The 18,924-nt window shown below is 42.1% G+C and overlaps 1 protein-coding gene across 1 annotated transcript; it reads left to right on the top strand.

Annotated features, from left to right (window-relative positions):
* Window positions 1-2,597: 2,597 nt before the first annotated feature.
* On the top strand, window positions 2,598-3,295 carry LOC124076860 (transmembrane protein 126A-like). Its single transcript, XM_046420939.2, has one exon. It carries the CDS (start codon window positions 2,656-2,658, stop codon window positions 3,247-3,249), a length of 594 nt encoding a protein of 197 aa, XP_046276895.1. The 5' UTR covers window positions 2,598-2,655; the 3' UTR covers window positions 3,250-3,295.
* Window positions 3,296-18,924: the final 15,629 nt, after the last annotated feature.

Genomic DNA, 18,924 nt, shown 5'->3' with positions numbered 1-18,924 from the left:
TGCCCCAACAGTTGGGAACAGGCCTCTAAATAACAGAGCTGGTTTAGAGGTACAGCCCCCTTGTATCACACTCTGTCTGGGGAAACTTTTGTCCCACGCTTGTGGTTCCTCATTTCCTGCTACATCAAAAGAATCCTCAGAGGGCCAGTCTCTCTGCAGGGTGGGGCCTAGTGGTTAAGAATACAGGCTCTGGAGACACCTGTGTGGGTTCAGGTTTCAACTTTACCAGATGAATGACCTTGGGCAATTTGCAAAAGCATTGCCCTCAGCCTCATTCTACACGAATGAAATTCCTCATTTGGTAGAGAAAGATAATACCTACTTCAGCAGGGTTGTAAGGATGGTTAAATGACTTAGTTGTGTTAAATGCTTTTAGAGCAATGTCTGGCACATAGTAGGCCGCTCAATACAAAGAGGCTATTGTTTTTATTATCATTTATATTGTCTCATTTAATGGCTGTGACAACCTTGCAGGGGAGAATTAATGGAATGGGCTTTGAAGTCAGGCTTATCTATGTAACCCCTCATTTCTCTCTGGTTCTGGCTTCTTCATCTCTACAGAGGATGCATAATAATTACACCTGATGCTAGGATTGTCCTGGGAATGAAAGCAGTTCCTCCTAAGACAGCACAAAGCAACAGTGCTCCAGATTTGCCAAACCTCATTTAATGGAAGCTAGGTTTTTGTTTGTTTTAATTCTAATTTGATTGTGACCTCTCTGGCTGGCCATGGGTACATCTGCCACTCTCCCTGGAGCTTACTTTCTTTAGTTGCCATTCAGAGAGCAGTCTCCAGCCCTCCTCTCCTGTACATGGGGCCACTTAGCCCCCTGGCTTCTCTTCTCTGCTGCCTGATGGACTGTGTGACAGGTGCCCCATAGGGCAATTGCTGGCTCTTCCCTTCCTTTACCCCCTGTCTAGCATCTGGGCACCTCAGCTCCTCTTCACAGGAGAATTTGGACTCTTACTCTTGACTTTGGTGGCTAAACCCCACCAAATAGTTTTGGTATCAAGGCTATTTGTTCCCAAATTATTTGGCACAAGTCTGGCCACCTTATGTTGCAGTATCAGATGAAGAAGGGACCATGGCAGGAATCATAATTATGCTTCCCTGACCATTTCCAGGCCTGAAAGTGACATTTCTCCGCTCAGTTCACTGTCACAAAAGATAGGTTCATGTGTTATTTTCTCCAGAGCTTGGGCCGCCCTCCTATCCCATTCCTTTTACTCAGCCCAGCTTGTCACTTCCCTCCTTCAACAGCGATTCAAACTGTCACCCAGATGTAGTCTGAACAAGATAGCTGCTGCCCCTGGGCACTCTTCCACATGCTCCCTTTGTCTATCCTGTCCAGCAGCAAGGCCAAGGATTCTAGTGCTTCTCTTTTCTGCAGTACTGGGGATCAAACTCAGGGCCTTATGCATTCTCGGCAAGTACTCTCCCACTGAGTGACTCCCCCAGCCCTTTGCTAAAATTTTATTGTATTTTGAGACAGGGTCTCACTAAGTTACCCAGGCTAGCCTTGAACTCAATCAAGGTGCTGCTGAGGCTGGCTTGGAACTCATGATCCTCCTGACTTAGCCTCCTGAGCAGCTGGGGTTACTGGTGTGCGCCATTGTGCCCAGCTGAGGATTCCAGTGCTTCTTGGGGCAGCCCTTGACTATGCTTCTATCTTATGTCCACATGGTTTTCTTCTCTGGGACAGAAGCACACAGTCTGAGCTTGTTGGACCCCATGCCCTGCAGTTCTCTTTGCAAGGCTCTTGGCTCCAAATGGGTTCACTCTGTGAATCTGGCTGGCTGCCAGCTGGCCAACTCTGAGGAGGGAGTTCAGCCAAGAACTTGTTCTGGATCACTGTTGCCAGAGGAATACTCACCCCCACCACAGAGATATTGATCTCCACACTTGTGAGTGGACATGCCTCAGGGATTTACTACTCCTCCCTTTGAGTGTTGAAAGCTGACTAAAAGAGACTGCCAAGGACAGTGGGAAAGACCTTAGTGTGATTGAAGTCCTGGGTCTGCTGGTCACTGCCTAGGTGACCAAAGGCACTCACTTTATCTCTCCGAGCCTCCTTTTTCCCATCTGGAAAATGGACATGAAAAGAATGAGTTTGTTACCTCATAAGCTTTCTGTGAAGATCACACAAGACCATGATGAACAGTGTTGGTGAACACAGGGTTGCTGCTGCTGTGTGGCATGAGCGCAGCCATTTCAACTAAGCCACAAAAGGCTGATGTATTTTTGTGGGAACAGATACCATTTGCTCTTGATTCTCCTCTGAAGTACTCAAGGACTTAGCCTGAACAAGTGCCCCCCCCATCCCATTCTGGCATTATCCATACCACACTTTTTCCAGCCCCCACAGCCGTGGGATCCATATTCAAACACATTGCAATGTTTCCTCTCTTCACAAACCTCAGCCTTCTGGACGTCCTATCCCCATCTACCCACCATCTCATTGCTGTGTCCTCCTTTGCAGCTACACTCCCTGTGTTAGAAATACCGAGGTGCTGCAAGAAATCAAAGTGGGTGGGCAAGGCAAAACTTTACTTCTCAGAAGATGGCTGTGCTTGGAGGAACGGAGTAAAGGTTAAGCCCCGGCGTGTTAGAACTGGGGAGGCACCAGCTGTTGGGAGGAGAGCAGCAGGGTCAAGATGGAAAATCATAAACCACATGATACTATCAAGGAAAAGTCAATTTTTCATATCATAGCCAGAAAAATTGAACTACTACCAGAAGCAGAAAGGAATCTACTTGAACATGGATCCACATATATTGGACTTAATGCTGCTCTCTGTGGCCTAATAGCAAACAGTCTTTTTCGGCGTGTCTTGCATGTAACAAAGGCCCGAATAGCTGCTAGCTTACCAATGGCAGTGCTCCCATTTTTGACAGCAAATGCATCTTTCAAAGGTTTTGTAAGTTTACCTTTGAGTACAGGTGATTTGAATTGTGAAACCTGTACTGTGACACGGGGTGGACTTGTTGGTTTAGTTTTAGGAGGTCTGTACCCTGTTTTCTTGGCTATACCTATAAATGGTGGCCTAGCAGCCAGGTATCAATCAGCCCTGCTACCAGAGAAAGGAAACACCTTAACTTACTGGATTAAAATTTCTAAGCCTATCTTCAGAAAGATGTTATTTCCCATTTTACTTCAGACTATGTTTGCAGCATACCTTGGGTCTAGACAATATAAAGTACTTATAAAGGCCCTTCAGTTACCTGAACCAGGCCTAGAAATTCACTGATTTAGAGCAAATGTGTATACAAAATAAAATTGTAAAGATTAAAAAAAAAAAAAAACAAACTTTACTTCTGATAGAAAGTGGCTAGCAATTGCTCCTGAGTTTATTATTTTTTCAAATACTTATTTTTTTAGTTTTAGATGGACACAATATTTTCATTCTACATTTATGTGGTGCTGAGGATCGAACCCAATGCCTTGTACATGCCAGGCCAGTGCGCTACCACCGAGCCACAACTCCAGCCCCCAGTTCCTGGTTGATATACCTAAGGCGGCACTGCCCTTCACCCTGATTGGAGGACTTGGGGGTATAATCTGCGTGATTGGCTAATTTTAGAATTGGGGTGGGCAAAAGGGAAAGGGCTACTTCTCATGCAATTAAGGCTGAATAATATTTTGAAAATGGACCAACAGATTTTCTATTTCTCACACTTGGAATTCAAGTTTTCTTTTCTAGAAGTCTCTATATCCTTACCTCCGATTGCCCTCCTCTTTTGGTACCAGGAATTGAACCCAGGCCACATCCCCAGCCCTTTTTATTTTTTATTCTGAGACAGGGTCTCACTAAGTTGCTTAAGGCCTTGCTAAATTGCTGAGGCTGGCTTTGGAATTGCAATCCTCCTGCCTTAGCCTCCTGAGTTGCTGGGATTATAGGTGTATGCCAGTATGCCTTGCTCTCATTGGTCAGAACTTTTGTCCATATTTAACTCACAGCAAAATTTATTAAGAATTCTAGGGCTCGGGTTGTGGCTCAGTTGTAGAGTGCTCACCTAGCATGTGTGAGGCCCTGGGTTTGATTCTCAGCACCTCATAAAGATAAATAAAATAAAAGTATTGTGTCCAACTACAACTAAAAAATAAATATTAAAAAAAAAGGAGTTCCAAAACCTGGGGCTGGGATGTAGCTCAGTGGCAAAGTGTCTGTCTTGCATTCACAAAGCCCTGGGTTCGACCCCCCAGTTCCAAAAAAAGACCCCCCCAAAAAAGAATCCCACCAAATAAAATAAAATAAAATAAGATTAAAGAATTCCAAAACCTCAGGGCTGGGGATATAGCTCAGTTGGTAGTAGTGCTCGCATCTCATGCATAAGGCCCTGTGTCCAATCCCTAGCACCAAAAAAAAAAAAAAAAAAAAGAAAAGAAAAGAAAAAAAGAATTTCAAGACCTCACAGATAGATGAGCATTAGATCAATTGCAGGACCTTGCTGAGAGTAGGGACCTGTCCGACTGCATAGGTGGCATACCCAGGAAGCTAGGGTGTGGTAAGGCCATCCATGGCCTTACTTCATGCTGTCAAATCCAATGGGGAATTCTGAACCCTCATCTTTCTGAGCCTCGTTAGCATTTGACATGATTCAAGACTCCATCCTCCTTGCAACATTTGCTTCTCTTGGCTATGGGAGACCCAGCTCCTAGTTTTCCTTTGATATCCCCACCCCACCCATCAGTCCTCAATACCTTCTCTTGCTCCTGCTTTCTCCATCTAGCATCTGGAGTTTGGAGATCCACTGGGCTCTGTCTTCTTATTGCTTCTCTCATGCACTCACTTCCTTGCAGGTCTTAAGGTCTAATGGGTCTCAGATCTTTAACAGATCCCTGTTCCCTCTGCAGATACCTGCCACTCAGCTGCCTGATCAACAGCTCCCCTTGGAGGTCTAACAGACTCCTCAAACTTAGCATGACTACTCTGAGTCCTTCTAGTTGCTTGGAGAAAATCTTCAAATCATCCTAATTCCTCCTTTTCCTGTTACATCCCAACAACAGTGTCAACAAACATTTCCCATCTCTCTTAAAATGAGATCGCAACTTCTTGCCTTGGCCCACAGGCCCTACAAGAAAACATGACCGAGTCCTTTGCTACCTCACTCCCCACGTTATATCAGCTTTGCCCAACCCTATCCTCGATCATGCTGCTCCAGTCCTCCCTGACCCTACCTCTTATTCTTGATCACTCCAAGCATGCTCTCACCTCAGGGTCTTTGCACCTTGCAGTTGCTTCTGCCTTTCCCCATTCATCTGTGAAGCCTACGGGAGCTTACTTTGTTCAGTCCTGCTCAAATGCCACCTGAGCAGGAAGGCCTCCCTGACCACCCTGTCTAAAACAGCACGGTTTCCTTTCTGTTCCCATCCCCTACTTTATTTTCATCCAAAGACATACTATATATTCATTGCCTCCATGTCTATCTTCCCAGCTGGAATGTAAGCTCCATGAGTTTAGAGACTTTTTTCTTTCACTGCTGCATTCACCACTACCTAGCACAGCAGGTGCCATACACATATTGAATCAAATAACTAATCCACCTGATCATGTTGCTCTCCCAGCTTAAAATCTTGCAATGCTCCATCATATCTTTCTGCCTTTGATCGTGCTGTTCCCTCTGTTCAGGATGCCCCTCCACCTGCTAGTTTGCCTGGGAAGCTCTTGCTTATCCCTTAAGACCTGACCCACCAGCTATGGTGGTACATACCTATAATTCCAGTGACTCAGGAGGCTAAGGCAGGAGAATCATGAGTTCAAAGCCAGCCTCAGCAACTTAATGAAACCCTGTCTCTAAATTAAAAAATAAATAAATAAAAAGAGCTGGGGATGTGGCTCAGTGGTTAAGCACCCCCTGGGTTCAGGCCCCAGAACAAAAAACAAAACAAAAAGGCACAACTTGTGAAACCCCTAGTTACTGTAAGAGACACCTATATTTTTTGCTCTATATTAAAAACAAAAACAAAACCAAACACTATTGCCAGGTGTGGTGGAGCATGCCTGTAATTCCATGACTTGGGAGGCTGAGATAGGAGGATCGTGAGTTCAAAGCCAGCCTCAGCAACAGTGAGGCACTCAGCAACTCAGTGAGACCCTGTCTCTAAATAAAAGGCAAAATAGGGCTGGGGATGTGGCTCAGTGATTGCGTGTCCCTGAGTTCAATCCCTCGTACCAAAACAAAACAAAACAAAACAAAAACGAAAACAAACAAAAACCCAAAAAACTAGACAACCAAAACCAGTAACAGAAGTAAACCTCAATCATCTATTTCCTTTGCTTCCTCCCCACCCCTTGTTTTCCTCACTAATTAAACCCAGGAGCACTCAACCATTGAGCCACACCCCCAGCCCTTTTTATGTTTTATTTAGAAACAAGGTCTTACTAAGTTGTTTAGGGCCTGGCTAAATTGCTGAGGCTAGCTTTGAACTTACAATCAATCCTTCCTGTCTCAGCCTCCCAAATTGCTGGGATTACAAGTTTACACCATGGTGGCGCTGGGCTCCTTTGTTTCTCTTAGGGTAACTCCTTTCCTGGAGGGAAATAGTTGTAGCAGAAAAGGGAGTTAATTTTTTCTTGTGAACCAGAACCCAGAGGTAGGAACTTGGTGAGTCACAAGGGGGCAGCAAAGTGCTCCAATTCAGGGGAAAATTAGGAAGACTTTCATCACCAGCTAACATCAAGACCCAGTCTTTTTTTTTTTTTTTAATATTTATTTATTTTAGTTTTCGGTGGACACAACATCTTTGTTTGTATGTGGTGCTGAGGATTGAACCCGGGCCGCACGCATGCCAGGCGAACACGCTACCGCTTGAGCCACATCCCCAGCCCTCAAGACCCAGTCTTAAGCCACATAGTAAAAAAGGCCCAACCGCTGGATTTATGAACAACTAGCCATCATTCACCCATTCCAGTGTCAATAATTGGAAAAAGAGAAGTTCTAATGACAGATCAACCATTTAGTATATGTCCTTGGTCCAGCTGCAATTTATTTGACCCTTAATTATCTCATCAATAAACAAGCTTCCTAGTATTACACCTAGTACTGCTAGTACTAGTATTACTCCTAGTACTGCTTCCTAGTATTACACCTTCCTCAGACAGTGGTCTTGATAATTAACTGGGATGATTAAAGTAATAAGTGTTCATATAAATAGTATTATTACTATATAAATAATGAAGAGGGACTGGGGTTGTAGCTTAGTGGGAGAGCGCTTGTCTAGCACATATGAGGCACTGGGTTTCATCCTAAGCACCACGTAAAAATAAATAAATAAAATAAAGGCATTGTGTCCATCTATAATTAAAAAAAACATTAAAAAAATAAAAGAATGAAGGTGCAGGGCGGGGTTGTGCATGCCTGTAATCTCAGTAACTTGGAAGACTGAGGCAGGAGGATCCCAAGTTCAATTCAACAAGACCCTGTCTCAAAATAAAATAAATAAGGGCTGGAGTTGTGGCTCAGTGGTAGAGCACTTGCCTAGCATGTGTGGGGCCCTGGGTTTGATCCTCAGCACCACATACAAATGAACAAACAAATAAATAAAAGATCCATTTTCAACTAAAAATTATTTAATAAATAAATAAATAGATAGATATGGGCAGGGGGGATGTAGCTCAATGGTGAAGTGCCCTTGGGTTCAATCCCCAAAATAAAAACCAACCAAACAGGGGCTGGGGCTGTGGCTCGGTGGTAGAGTGCTCACCTAGCATGTGTGAGGTCCTGGGTTTGATCCTCAGCACCACATAAAAAAATAAATAAAGTAAAGGTATTGTGTCCAACTATGACTAAAAAATAAGTATTTTAAAAAAAACAAACAAACCAAAACCAAACCCTAAGGGAACTGTTACTGAATACCTAGTATCTAGTATGTGGTGCTGAGGATTGAACCCGGGCCCCACGCATGCCAGGCGAGCATGCTACCGCTTGAGCCACATCCCCAGCCCTCCACACACTTTTTTAAATTTATTTTTTAGGTGTACATGGACACAACACAATGCCTTTATTTTTATGTGGTGGTGAGGATCGAACCCAGGTCCCACCCATGCAAGTTGAGCACTCTACCACTGAGCCACAATCCCAGCCTTGTGCCACACATTTTGAATCATTAAAGTGATCAAGTGACAGACAAGAGGTTAAATGACATGCCCAAGTTGATGAACATTTACGTTGTTTCCATTTCTTGATTTCTTGTTTATTGTGAATAGCACTGCAATGAACGTGGGAATGCAGATGTCTCTTCAAATACTGATTTCATTTCCTTTGGATATATACCCAGTAGTGAGATCGCTGGATCATGTGGTAGTTCTATTTTTAAATTGCTCTTTTTTTTTTTTTTTTTTTTTTTTTTTGGTACTGGGGATTGAACTCAGTGCCTTGTGCATGCTGGGCAAGCACTCTGCCACTGAGTTACACCCTCAACCCTATTTTTAAATTTTTGAGGAACCTCTATACTATTACCCATAATGACTGTACTAATTTACATTACCACCAGCAGTGTGTAAGTGTTCCCTTTTCTCTGCACCCTAGCCCTGATTACAGTTGTGACTTTACTTATCTTTATACCATTCTTGATTATTGACCTCCACTAGGCTGAAAACTCCATAAGGCCTAGAATGGTGTCAGTCCTTGTCACAACTATATCCCCAGTTCCTAGCATAGTGCTTGGGACATAGCAGTATCTCAGTAATATTTGTGGAATGAAGAAATGAAAAGACATTCTTTGCTTTTTCTTGAACTTCTGCCATTGCATCTGCCACCTCAAATCTGATAAACCAGCTACTTTGGCCTATTTCCATGAGGAGGAAAAGTAGGGTTGGTAAATGGAATCATATATGGGGTCAAGGACTAAATCCCAGTTAAATGTGTTATGTCTCCCAGGAATGTTTGCATTAGAGAAGTGGAAACAGTCAGACTTTAGCTATGTTAGTAAATGGGAACTAACTTGGAAATGGGGACTCTTTCAGGTGTTACTCAAATCAAACCCCAAGTCCCCAGTCCAACCTTAACTGGAGAAGAGGCCAGACTTAAGTGAAGACTAATGACTGAAAGAAGAGTCAAACTTATATTGCCAATGAGTGGCTGGGGTAATAAAGTCCATTTACTGAATCCAGTTGTCCCTCAGAATCTATGGGGGATTGGTTCCAGGATCTTTGAGAACACCAAAATCCACAGATATTCAAGTTTCTAAAATAAAATGGCATGGTGCTTTCATATCACACATCTTCCCATATAATCTAAACCATCTCTAGATATAAGTAATCTAATTAGTAATTCCAGAAACAATGCAAATGTTATATAAATAATTACTATGCTGCATTGTTTAGGGGTGAAAGGCTGTATATGTTCAATACAGAGGAACATTTTTTTTCTAATATTTTTGATCTGTAGCTGATTGAATCTGCAGATGTGGAACCCACAGATGCAGTAGACAGACTGTGTTTATTAAGGACACGCTGTCCGACAGCCACTGTGCTATGAGCTGTGGAGACAGTGATAATTAGGACTGGCATGGCCTTTGCCTTTGAGTGAGAAGGCAGATAAGCAGGAAATTACAGGGCAACTTGATAAGTGTTGTGAGAATTGTAAGGATTTGGTGCTGTGGGAGTGCCAAGGAGAGGGGCGTGTCCCTCACTCGGCTGGGGGATGGAGGGGACATGCTCCTGAACCCAGACACTGGGAATAGGGACAATTCAGAGGGTAAACTTCTGGGGAGCAGTTATATATCTGTGAGATGTTTTTTTTCTGGAAATGAACAACTGTCACATATTTGAAATATATATATCCTTTTTTTTTTTTTTTGGTACCTGGGATTGAACCCAAGGGTGCTTAACTGCTGAGCCACATCCCCAGCCCTTTTTTTTGTATTTTGTTTAGAGACAGGGTCTCACTGAGTTGCTTAGGGCCTTGCTAAATTGCTGAGGCTGGCTTTGAACTCTAGATCCTCTTGCCTCGGCCTCCCGAGCTGCTGGGATTACAGGTGTGCGCCACTGCACCTGGCATAAGGTTTATATTGATTCAGTGGGTTAATGCTGGATTTATCTAAAAGCTCAAGTGTGTAGTGGAGATAACTCAGCAACAATAAGAAAACTCAGCCCTCATGTGCTCCCAAGGAGAACCCCTACCCATCTATTACAGGACTGCCCTTCCCCTTCCTGGACAGGAATGCCCACAAATTGGAAAGAATTTGCCAGAAGGTAATTATTTGTTTTATTTTTTTTTTAACTTTTTATTTTGAAATAACTTCAAGTTAACAGAAAAGCTGTAAGATTTGAACAAAGAACTCCCATCAAACTCTGATTTACAGTCTCTTGTTCTATCTCTCTCTTTCTTTCTCTTTTTTTTTTCATTTTTAAGAGTCTTACTAATATGCTGAGGCTGGCCTTGAACCCGTGATTCTCCCAGAGCTGAGATTACAGGCATGTGCCACCATACCTGCCTCAGTCTCTCTCTCTCTTTTTTTTTTAATCGGGGGAGGTACTGGGGATTGAACACACGGGGTGCTTAACTACTGTTACATCCCAGCCCCATTTTTTTTAATGACAGCTAGTATTGTTATCTTTATTTTTTAAAATTTTACAACTTTTTAATTAATTAATTTTACAGCAGGATGCATTTTGACACATTGTACACAAATGGAGCAGAACTTCTCATTCCTCTGGCTGCACATAGTTCAGAGTCACTCCAATAGTGTAATCATACATATATATAGGGCAATAATGTCTATTTCTACTGTCCTTACCATCTCCACAAACCTACCCCTTAAGCCACATTAACCTCACTCCCCCACTGGCACCAAGGCCAAATTTGGGGGCCAACAGAGGTGAGGCAAAGAACCTCACCCCCCCACTGGTGCATAGACCTATCCACAAGTATGGCTGTATGCTGGACCGGTAGTCAGTGACGGGTATGATCCAATTGCAGTGGTATCAACCTAAGACAGGAGGCTGACGCCTAAAGGTCAGTTTTCCGATGACAGTTAAGAACCATATGTTGAATTGGACAACCTACCAGGCACGGTTCTTAAGCCACATTGCTTGTTGTTTAATTAATCAGAAGGGGGGAGATGCTGGGAGCCATTAGCCAAGTAGGTATGACAATTTCCTTGCCAGTCCTATTTTGTATTTTATTTAGAGACAGGGTCTCACTGAGTTGCTTAGCACCTTGCTGTTCCTGAAGCTGGCTTTGAACACGTGATCCTCCTGCCTCAGTCTCCTGAGCTGCTGGGATTACAGGCGTGTGCCACCATGCCTGGCTCACTTTCTTTTTCTTTTTTTTTTTAAGAGAGAGTGAGATTTTTTTTTTTAATATTTATTTTTTAGTTCTCGGTGGACACAACACCTTTGTTTGTATGTGGTGCTGAGGATCGAACCCGGGCCGCACGCATGCCAGGCGAGCGCGCTACCGCTTGAGCCACATCCCCAGCCCTAACTTTCTTTATCTTTAACACGGGGATAATAAATATTAAGAAGATACAAGGATAACAGGGTGCGGTGGCTCACACCTATAATCCCAGCAGCTTGGGAGACTGAGGCAGGAGGATCTCAAGTTCAAAGCCAGCCTCAGCAAATTAGCGAGGCGCTAAGCAACTCAGTGAGACCCTGTCTCTAAATAAAATACAAAATAGGGCTGAGGATGTGGCTCAGTGGTTGAGTGCACCTGGGTTGAATCCCCAGTACAAAAAAACACGATGCAAGGAACCGATGATATAAAACAACTGCTCAGCACCTTGTACCTCTGTAACTAGAATTGTGTAGCCTGCAAAACCTTCCTCTTCTGTCTTTTTTTTAAGTTGGACACAATACCTTTATTTTATTTATTTATTTTAATGTGGTGCTAAGGATTGAACCCAGGGCCTCGCACGTGCTAGGTGAGCACTCTACCACTGAGCCACAACCCCAGCCCCGGTTAACAATAAATTTCTGTTGTTTTCAGTCTCTAGTGTGTAGTACTTTCCTATGGGAGCCCTAGGAACCTAATGCTGGGCACGTCACGTCCTAGTGGATGTGCAAAGGAAAGGGATTGTTCCAGAACAGGCAAACACCAAAAAAATGACCATTATGCTCAGCAAGCCCCTTGTAGAGTAGGGTCTCTGGCTATCACTCTCCTTGCAGAACAAGCCCATAAAGTTTAGTGACATAGCATCCCCAGTAAGTGGTCCTCAAGTGGATTCAATAGAAAACTGCTCTTTCCAGAACTCCGTGGCCACTTGAAATCTACTGGCAAGTGTTTATTTAGCACATTTATCCTCTCACTTCTGCCCTAGGCTTGGGGATTGCAGATAAGAGAGTGTGGGTATATGTGGGACACTGAGTTAAGGATGAAAATTTAGAAGTGAAACACCTAAGTCTTGAATAAAAAAAAAAAAAAAAAAACTTAAATAGGGCATACTCTTACATAAGGTAGGCCCTGTCTTCCTTGATATCCAATTCCCCAGTAAATCCTTATCAAATAATGAACAACAACCCTTTGTAATAGGACAATTATTTACAAGACACAGTTAAGCATGGTGAACATTTCTACTGTTATTGAGGGCCATAAGTGAAGATCTGACTCTTTGGAGAGACATACTATGTTCAAGAATGGAAAGCTCAATTTCAAAGATGTGATTTGGGACATCTAGAATCCATAGTTAATGAGGTTTTAAAAAAATGTGTTTCAGACTATAAATACAGGTTTGCAACCAGGCGTGGTGGCACATGACTACAATCTCAGCAACTCAGGAGGCTTAGGCAGGGGGATAGCAAGTTTAAGGCCAGCCTCTGCAAATTTGCAAGGCTCTAAGCAATTTAATGAGACCCTGTCTCAAAATAAAATATAAAAAAGGGCTGAGGATGTGGCTCAGTGATAAAATACTCCTGAGTTCAAGCCCCCCATATATATATATATATATATATATATATATATATATATATATATATACACATATATATATATATTCCTTTATAATATTTTTTATTTAGCAATTTGAGTTTACTCCATGTCAGTGTACACATAAATCTACATGTAGAGAAAGTGCTTTAGAAAGATGTATGTACGTATGTATGCCAAGTAGGGGTTACCTCTAGGGAAGGATTAAGTTTGGAGGTGGGGCTAATAAAAGGGAAATTTTGCTTTTTTTCTGCTTTTTATAAGAATGGATTCAGGTCTGTGGATATAGCTCAGTGGTAGAGCCACAGCCGAAGGGGCCCCAGCAAACTTCCAGCTGCCAGCAAACTTCCAGCTGCCAGCTGATGATTGGCTCACAGCGGCCCCAGCAACTTCTAGCTGATTGGCTCCTCTTCGGTGATGCTCATTGGGCTGTTTCCCTGCCCTTTCAGACCACGGAGCTGCTCATTGGGGGACTTTTTTGGCTCTGCCCACGCGACCCAGCCAATCGACCTCAAGAGCAGGAGGATTGTGGGAGGTGGAGAGGCTTGTGTTGGAGAGAGAGGCTTGTGGGAAGCCGGTGGTGGCAGTTGGGGCTCTGAGGGTTTTTCCTGAGAGGCTGTTTTGTTTGGCGTGTGTGGTTCTAAAAATAAAGTTAGTTTCTTTGGACAGGTGGCTCCTGATTGTGCCCAGCCAGACTGCGGCACACAAGGCTCTGGGTTCATCCCCAGTACCCCTGACATACAACAAATGGATTATTCATGCATTAGCTGGGTGCATACCTATAATCCCAGTGACTCAGAGGCTGAGGTAGGACGATCACAAGTTTGAGGCCAGTCTCAGCAATTTAGCAAGACCCTGTCTCAAAATAAAAATAAAAAAGGGCTGAGGATGTAGTTTAGTGGTAAAGCACCCCTGGGTTCAATCTCCAGTACCGTACACACTCATACACAAACACAAAAGAATGGATTCATGTATTATTTGTGCAGTTAGTAACAAATTTATATTTTAAAACTTAAACTTTAATACTGATTTATTCAATGTTCCCACCCTATCATGTATGTACCCTTTGCATCTGCATTCATTCAATTTATTCTTTCATTCTGTTATTATTGAGCACTTACTACATGCATTGCATTGTGTTGGATGTTAAGGGTATATGAGACACTAAAAATATGGTGTGGTTTGATTGCCATCTTTATATTTATAGAAGAATGACAGGGCAATCCTTTCAAAGTAACACAATTACCATATGATGTATAAGATCAGACACTAAAAAATACTTTAAGAGCAAAATATTTCCCAGGCCCAAAGCAGAAAGAATAAGAAATCAATTATACCATAACTGAAAGTTATAAGCTCTAGAAAGAATGTATCCAGCTGTGGGAGGCTGAGGCAGGAGGCTTGTGAGTTCAAAGCCAGCCTCAGCAAAAGTGAGGCACTAAGCAACTCAGTGAGATCCTGTCTCTAAATAAAAAAAAAAAAATACAACATAGGGCCAGGGATGTGGCTCAGTGGTCGAGTGCCCCTGAGTTCAATCTTTGGTACCAAAAAGAAAAAAACATACAGGCTGGGAATATAGCTCAGTTGGTAAAGTGCTTGCCTCATATGCACAAGGCCCTGGGTTCAATCCCCAGCACCACACAACATGAGACCCAGACATATAGGAAACTGAGAGAAAAAGGGTTGCCATGGCCCACCCAGTGCAGTGGAGTCTGGGGGTCTCCCTCAGTTTTTTGAAATGTCTGAAATTACCTTTTCCAGGCATATGTCTGAATCTCATATCCTGCTCCCATCCCAGGAGTGGAACAAAGAAAAGTCGGACCCTTACCAGCAGTTCTATAGCTAGAGAGGCTTAGCAAGATGAGTCAAGAGCAAGTTCAAACTGAAATGCGTCAGGGAAAGGCTGTAAATTAAGCCTCAAGGAGACTGAGGGCAAATGCTAAATAAAAAAGGGCTGAGGATGTAGTTCAGTGGTAAAGCACCCCTGGGTTCAATCTCCAGTACCATACACACTCACACACAAACCCAAAAGACACCAGACCATAAATGGGTACATAACTGGGTCATGGATCTGAGAGTTTATTGTTAGCCAGAGACACAGTCAGGTGAGGGTAAATCGTATATAAGCAAGGAGGTCCAGGGCAATGGCATCTAGCAATATTGGGGTAGATTCCTAGGGTACTAAGTGAGTTGGGCTTTTTCAAATGTTGTGTTTGGTCTGGGCTGTAGGTCACTGGTAGAGCACCTGCCTAACAGACTCAAAGTCCTGGGTCCAATCTCCAGCACTGCAAATAAATCAATAATAAAGATAAAGACTGTATTCAAGGCCAACAGTTTATCACTGCAGTGGAGATGATGTATCACTCTTCTTGCTTTGCTGTCTTCAGATATTAGAGTCATCCAGCTAAGCCCTTTGCTCTGGTTCTATGGTCACTAAGCAACCTCTTGATTAAACATAGCTACCCACATTTGGCCTACTGGGGCATGGATGGGCTGGCTGGCCAGCAATTATAAGAGTCCTTCTCTCTCTTCAATCTTTTCTGATTGTAATGTTTTTTTTTCAAAATGAAATATATTTGATTATTCTCTCTTATTAGAAAAGTAATATATGCTAATTACAGAAACTATAGAAAAGCAAAAAAGGGACATAAAGATTACTCATAATTCCACAGCCCAGAACATTAGTTCAGATCCTTTTTATATGTATACTTATCTGCAACACACATATATGATCATAAGCATATTTGCCTTTAGTATTCTATATTTTTCTGAGTTTGGTTTAAGACTTATTTAATTAATCAAGTGATACATGAGTTTACATTGAACCCAGGGGTGCTTAAGTACTGAGACATATCCCCAGCCCTTTTTATTTATATATTTATTTGTATTTTTTTGGTACTGGGGATTGAACCCAGAGGTACCTAACCACTGAGCCACATCTCCAGCTCCTTTTATTTTTTATTTTGAGACAGAGTCTAACTAAGTTTCTCAGGGCCTCATTAAGTTGCTGAGACTGGCTTTGAACTCAGAATCCTCTTGCCTGAGCCTCCAAGATGCTGGGATTACAGGCATGTGCCACTGTGTCCAGCTGTGAGTACTTTTTCATGAAGTATTTTAATACCAGATAGTATGATATAGAATAAAATGTGAAAGACCCAAAAGTAACTCACAGGAAGAGGGATATATATATATATACACACACACACACACACACACACACACACATATATTTAATTGTCAATGGATCTTTATTTTATTTATATGCAGTGCTGAGAATTGAACCCAGTGCCTCACACGTGCTAGGCAGGTGCTCTACCACTGAGCCACAACCCCAGCCCACAAAAAGAATTTTGTATTTATCCTTATACTTCTAAGAATTCAGATAGCTATATTATACACTATTAAAATAGGTAACCCAGAATCCTATCATCATACTTTTTTGTGTGTGTGGTGTTGGGGATCAAACCCAGGACCTCATACATGTCAGGCAAGCACTCTACCACTGAGCCACAACCCCAGTCCCCCACTGTACTTTTTAGTAACTATTTTTACTCAAGCTTCTATCATGAGTGGATTATCATGTCAATAAATATAATTTACATTATCATTTTTATTTTATTTTATTTTATTTTATTTATTTTTTTTTTTTAATTTTTTTTTTTTTTAATATTTATTTTTTAGTTATCGGCAGATACAACATCTTCGTTTTGTATGTGGTGCTGAGGATCGAACCCTGGCCGCACGCATGCCAGGCGAGCGCGCTACCACTTGAGCCACATCCCCAGGCCTACATTATCATTTTTAATGGACACACAGTGTTCTATTGTGTGACTGCACTATGATTTATTTAAATAATACCTTATTGTTGAACATTTAAGTTGTTTCTAACCCTCTCCAATTACAAATAGTGCTTCCATAAACATCCTCCTGGGTATACCATTATGCACATGAGTGATTATTTTCTTGGAATAAATTCTCAGGGGTAGAATTGTGGGATCAAACAGTGTGAACATTTGAAGGTCCAATTGGCCTCCACAAAGGACATATCAATCTACACACCCACCACCTGGAATATGAGAGTGCTCATTTTCTTCAATCTTTGCCCATGCTGGATATTTTCAGTCTTTTTAATCTTTGCCAATCTATGGGTACAATGATAGGTCATTGCTGCTTTAATTAGCATTTAAATTGCTCCTGATGTTTATTCATTTATTTAACAAATATAATTCAGAACCTTCTGTGTGCCAAACATTGTATTAGGCATAGACACATAATGGTGAACAAAAATATTACAGATGTTGATCTTATGAAAGAGATAGACAGTAATGAAATGATACCATAAATGAAAGTAAAACTTTTACTGTGATTAAAGACCATGAAGGAGAAGTGTAAAGAGCTCTGAGAACATAAAATGGGGGGACCTTGGGCCATCAAGGAAGGTTTCCCTAGGGAAGTAATGATTAAGCTGGTAACCAAACAGAGAGTTGGTACCATCAGGTGAAGCAGGGAAGGAAACATTCTGTTGGAGGAGCAGCATGTGCAAAGACCCTGTGGTAGGAGGAAGCATGGTGAGGCATTTGAAAGCAGGCCAGTATATGCAGAGAACAGAGAATGAGGTAGAAAGTTCAGAGAGGTAGACAGGGGCCAGGAAACTCAGGGCTGGCCATATGGCTTAAGGATTTTGGTCTTTATCTTAAGTGCCAAAGAAAATTCTTAAAGAGTTTTTAAAGCAGGCAAATTAAATGATCTGACTTGAAGTATGTAAAAAATCACTGTTGTAACAATGTAGAAAGCAGATTGGAAAGGGATGAGTGGATGCAAAGAGATCATCCAAGAGGGCACTAGTTGAGGTGAGTGGTGATGGGGGCTTGGAGCACTGTGGTATTCTTGTAGATGGAGACTGATATAGATGCTGGTAGAACCAGAACAGATACTGTGGAACTAGGAATCAATTAAAAATAATTGACTAGTTATCACCAAGTCCTGCCTATTTCCATTCTGATTCTCTCTCTTCCTCTCCCTTACTCTCTCCTTTTTTTCTCTCTCTCCCTTTTTCCCCCTACTACTCAGGGACACTCTACCACTGATCTACACCCCCAACCTGCCCTTTTTAAAATTCTTATTTTGAGACAGGTCTTGCTAAATTGCTAAGGCTGGCCTTGAATTTACCATCCTCCTGCCTCAGCCTCCAGAGTCTCTGGATTACAGGTGTGTACCACCTGAATCTTTCTTGAATGGATTCCATAAATCCTATTCCATCTCAGGCTCTCCTCTCCTACCTGGACATTGGTCACTTCTGTGGCCTCCAGATTTTCCTCCTTCAGTTTCTTTTCTGGACCTGATACCACAGAGATTTTTTCTTTTACATTTTATATCTTCTTATATTTTTCTTTTTTTTTCCTTTTTTTAGAGAATTAAAATATATATATATATATATATATATATATATATATATATATTAGTTTTTGGCAGACACAACATCTTTGTTTGTATGTGGTGCTGAGGATCGAACCTGGGCCGCACGAATGCCAGGCGAGCGCGCTACCGCTTGAGCCACATCCCAAGCCCTTCTTATATTTTTCTTTCAGTGGTGGGGATGGAACCCAGAGTCTTGTGCATACTAGGCAAACATTTCTACTACTGAGTCACACCTTCAGCCCTATTCTTTTTTGTTTTGTTTTGTTTTTGAAGAATAATATTCCAGCAAGTCATGGTGGTTCGCACCTGTAATCCCAGTAGCTCAGGAGGCTGAAGCAGGAGGATTGCTAATTCAAAGCCAGCCTCGGCAACTTAGCAAGGACCTAAGCAACTCAGTGAGACCCTGTCTCTCTATAAAATATAAAAAAGGGCTGGGAATGTGGCTCAGTGGTAAGCACCCCTGGGTTCAATCCCTGGTACTAAAAAATAAAAAAAGAATAATACTTCATTTTATGTATATATCATATTTATTTATCCATTCATCCACTGATGAACATTTAGGTGCTTCTTCCTTTTGGTTGTTATGCTTAATGCTGCTGTGAGCATAAATGTACAAGTTACTGTATGTACGAATA

Source organism: Marmota monax, unplaced genomic scaffold, assembly GCF_021218885.2.
Source record: "Marmota monax isolate L192 unplaced genomic scaffold, Marmota_monax_Labrador192_F-V1.1 WCK01_AAM20220418_F8-fsc00155, whole genome shotgun sequence".
Lineage (NCBI taxonomy): Eukaryota > Metazoa > Chordata > Mammalia > Rodentia > Sciuridae > Marmota > Marmota monax.
The sequence above is the reverse complement of the archived record's forward strand: the minus strand, read 5'-3'. Positions and strand labels throughout refer to the sequence as shown.

What these genes read in the sequence shown, in the direction of transcription:
- LOC124076860 (XM_046420939.2), top strand. Translation starts at nt 2,656, where the DNA reads ATGGAAAATCATAAACCACATGATACTATCAAGGAAAAGTCAATTTTT.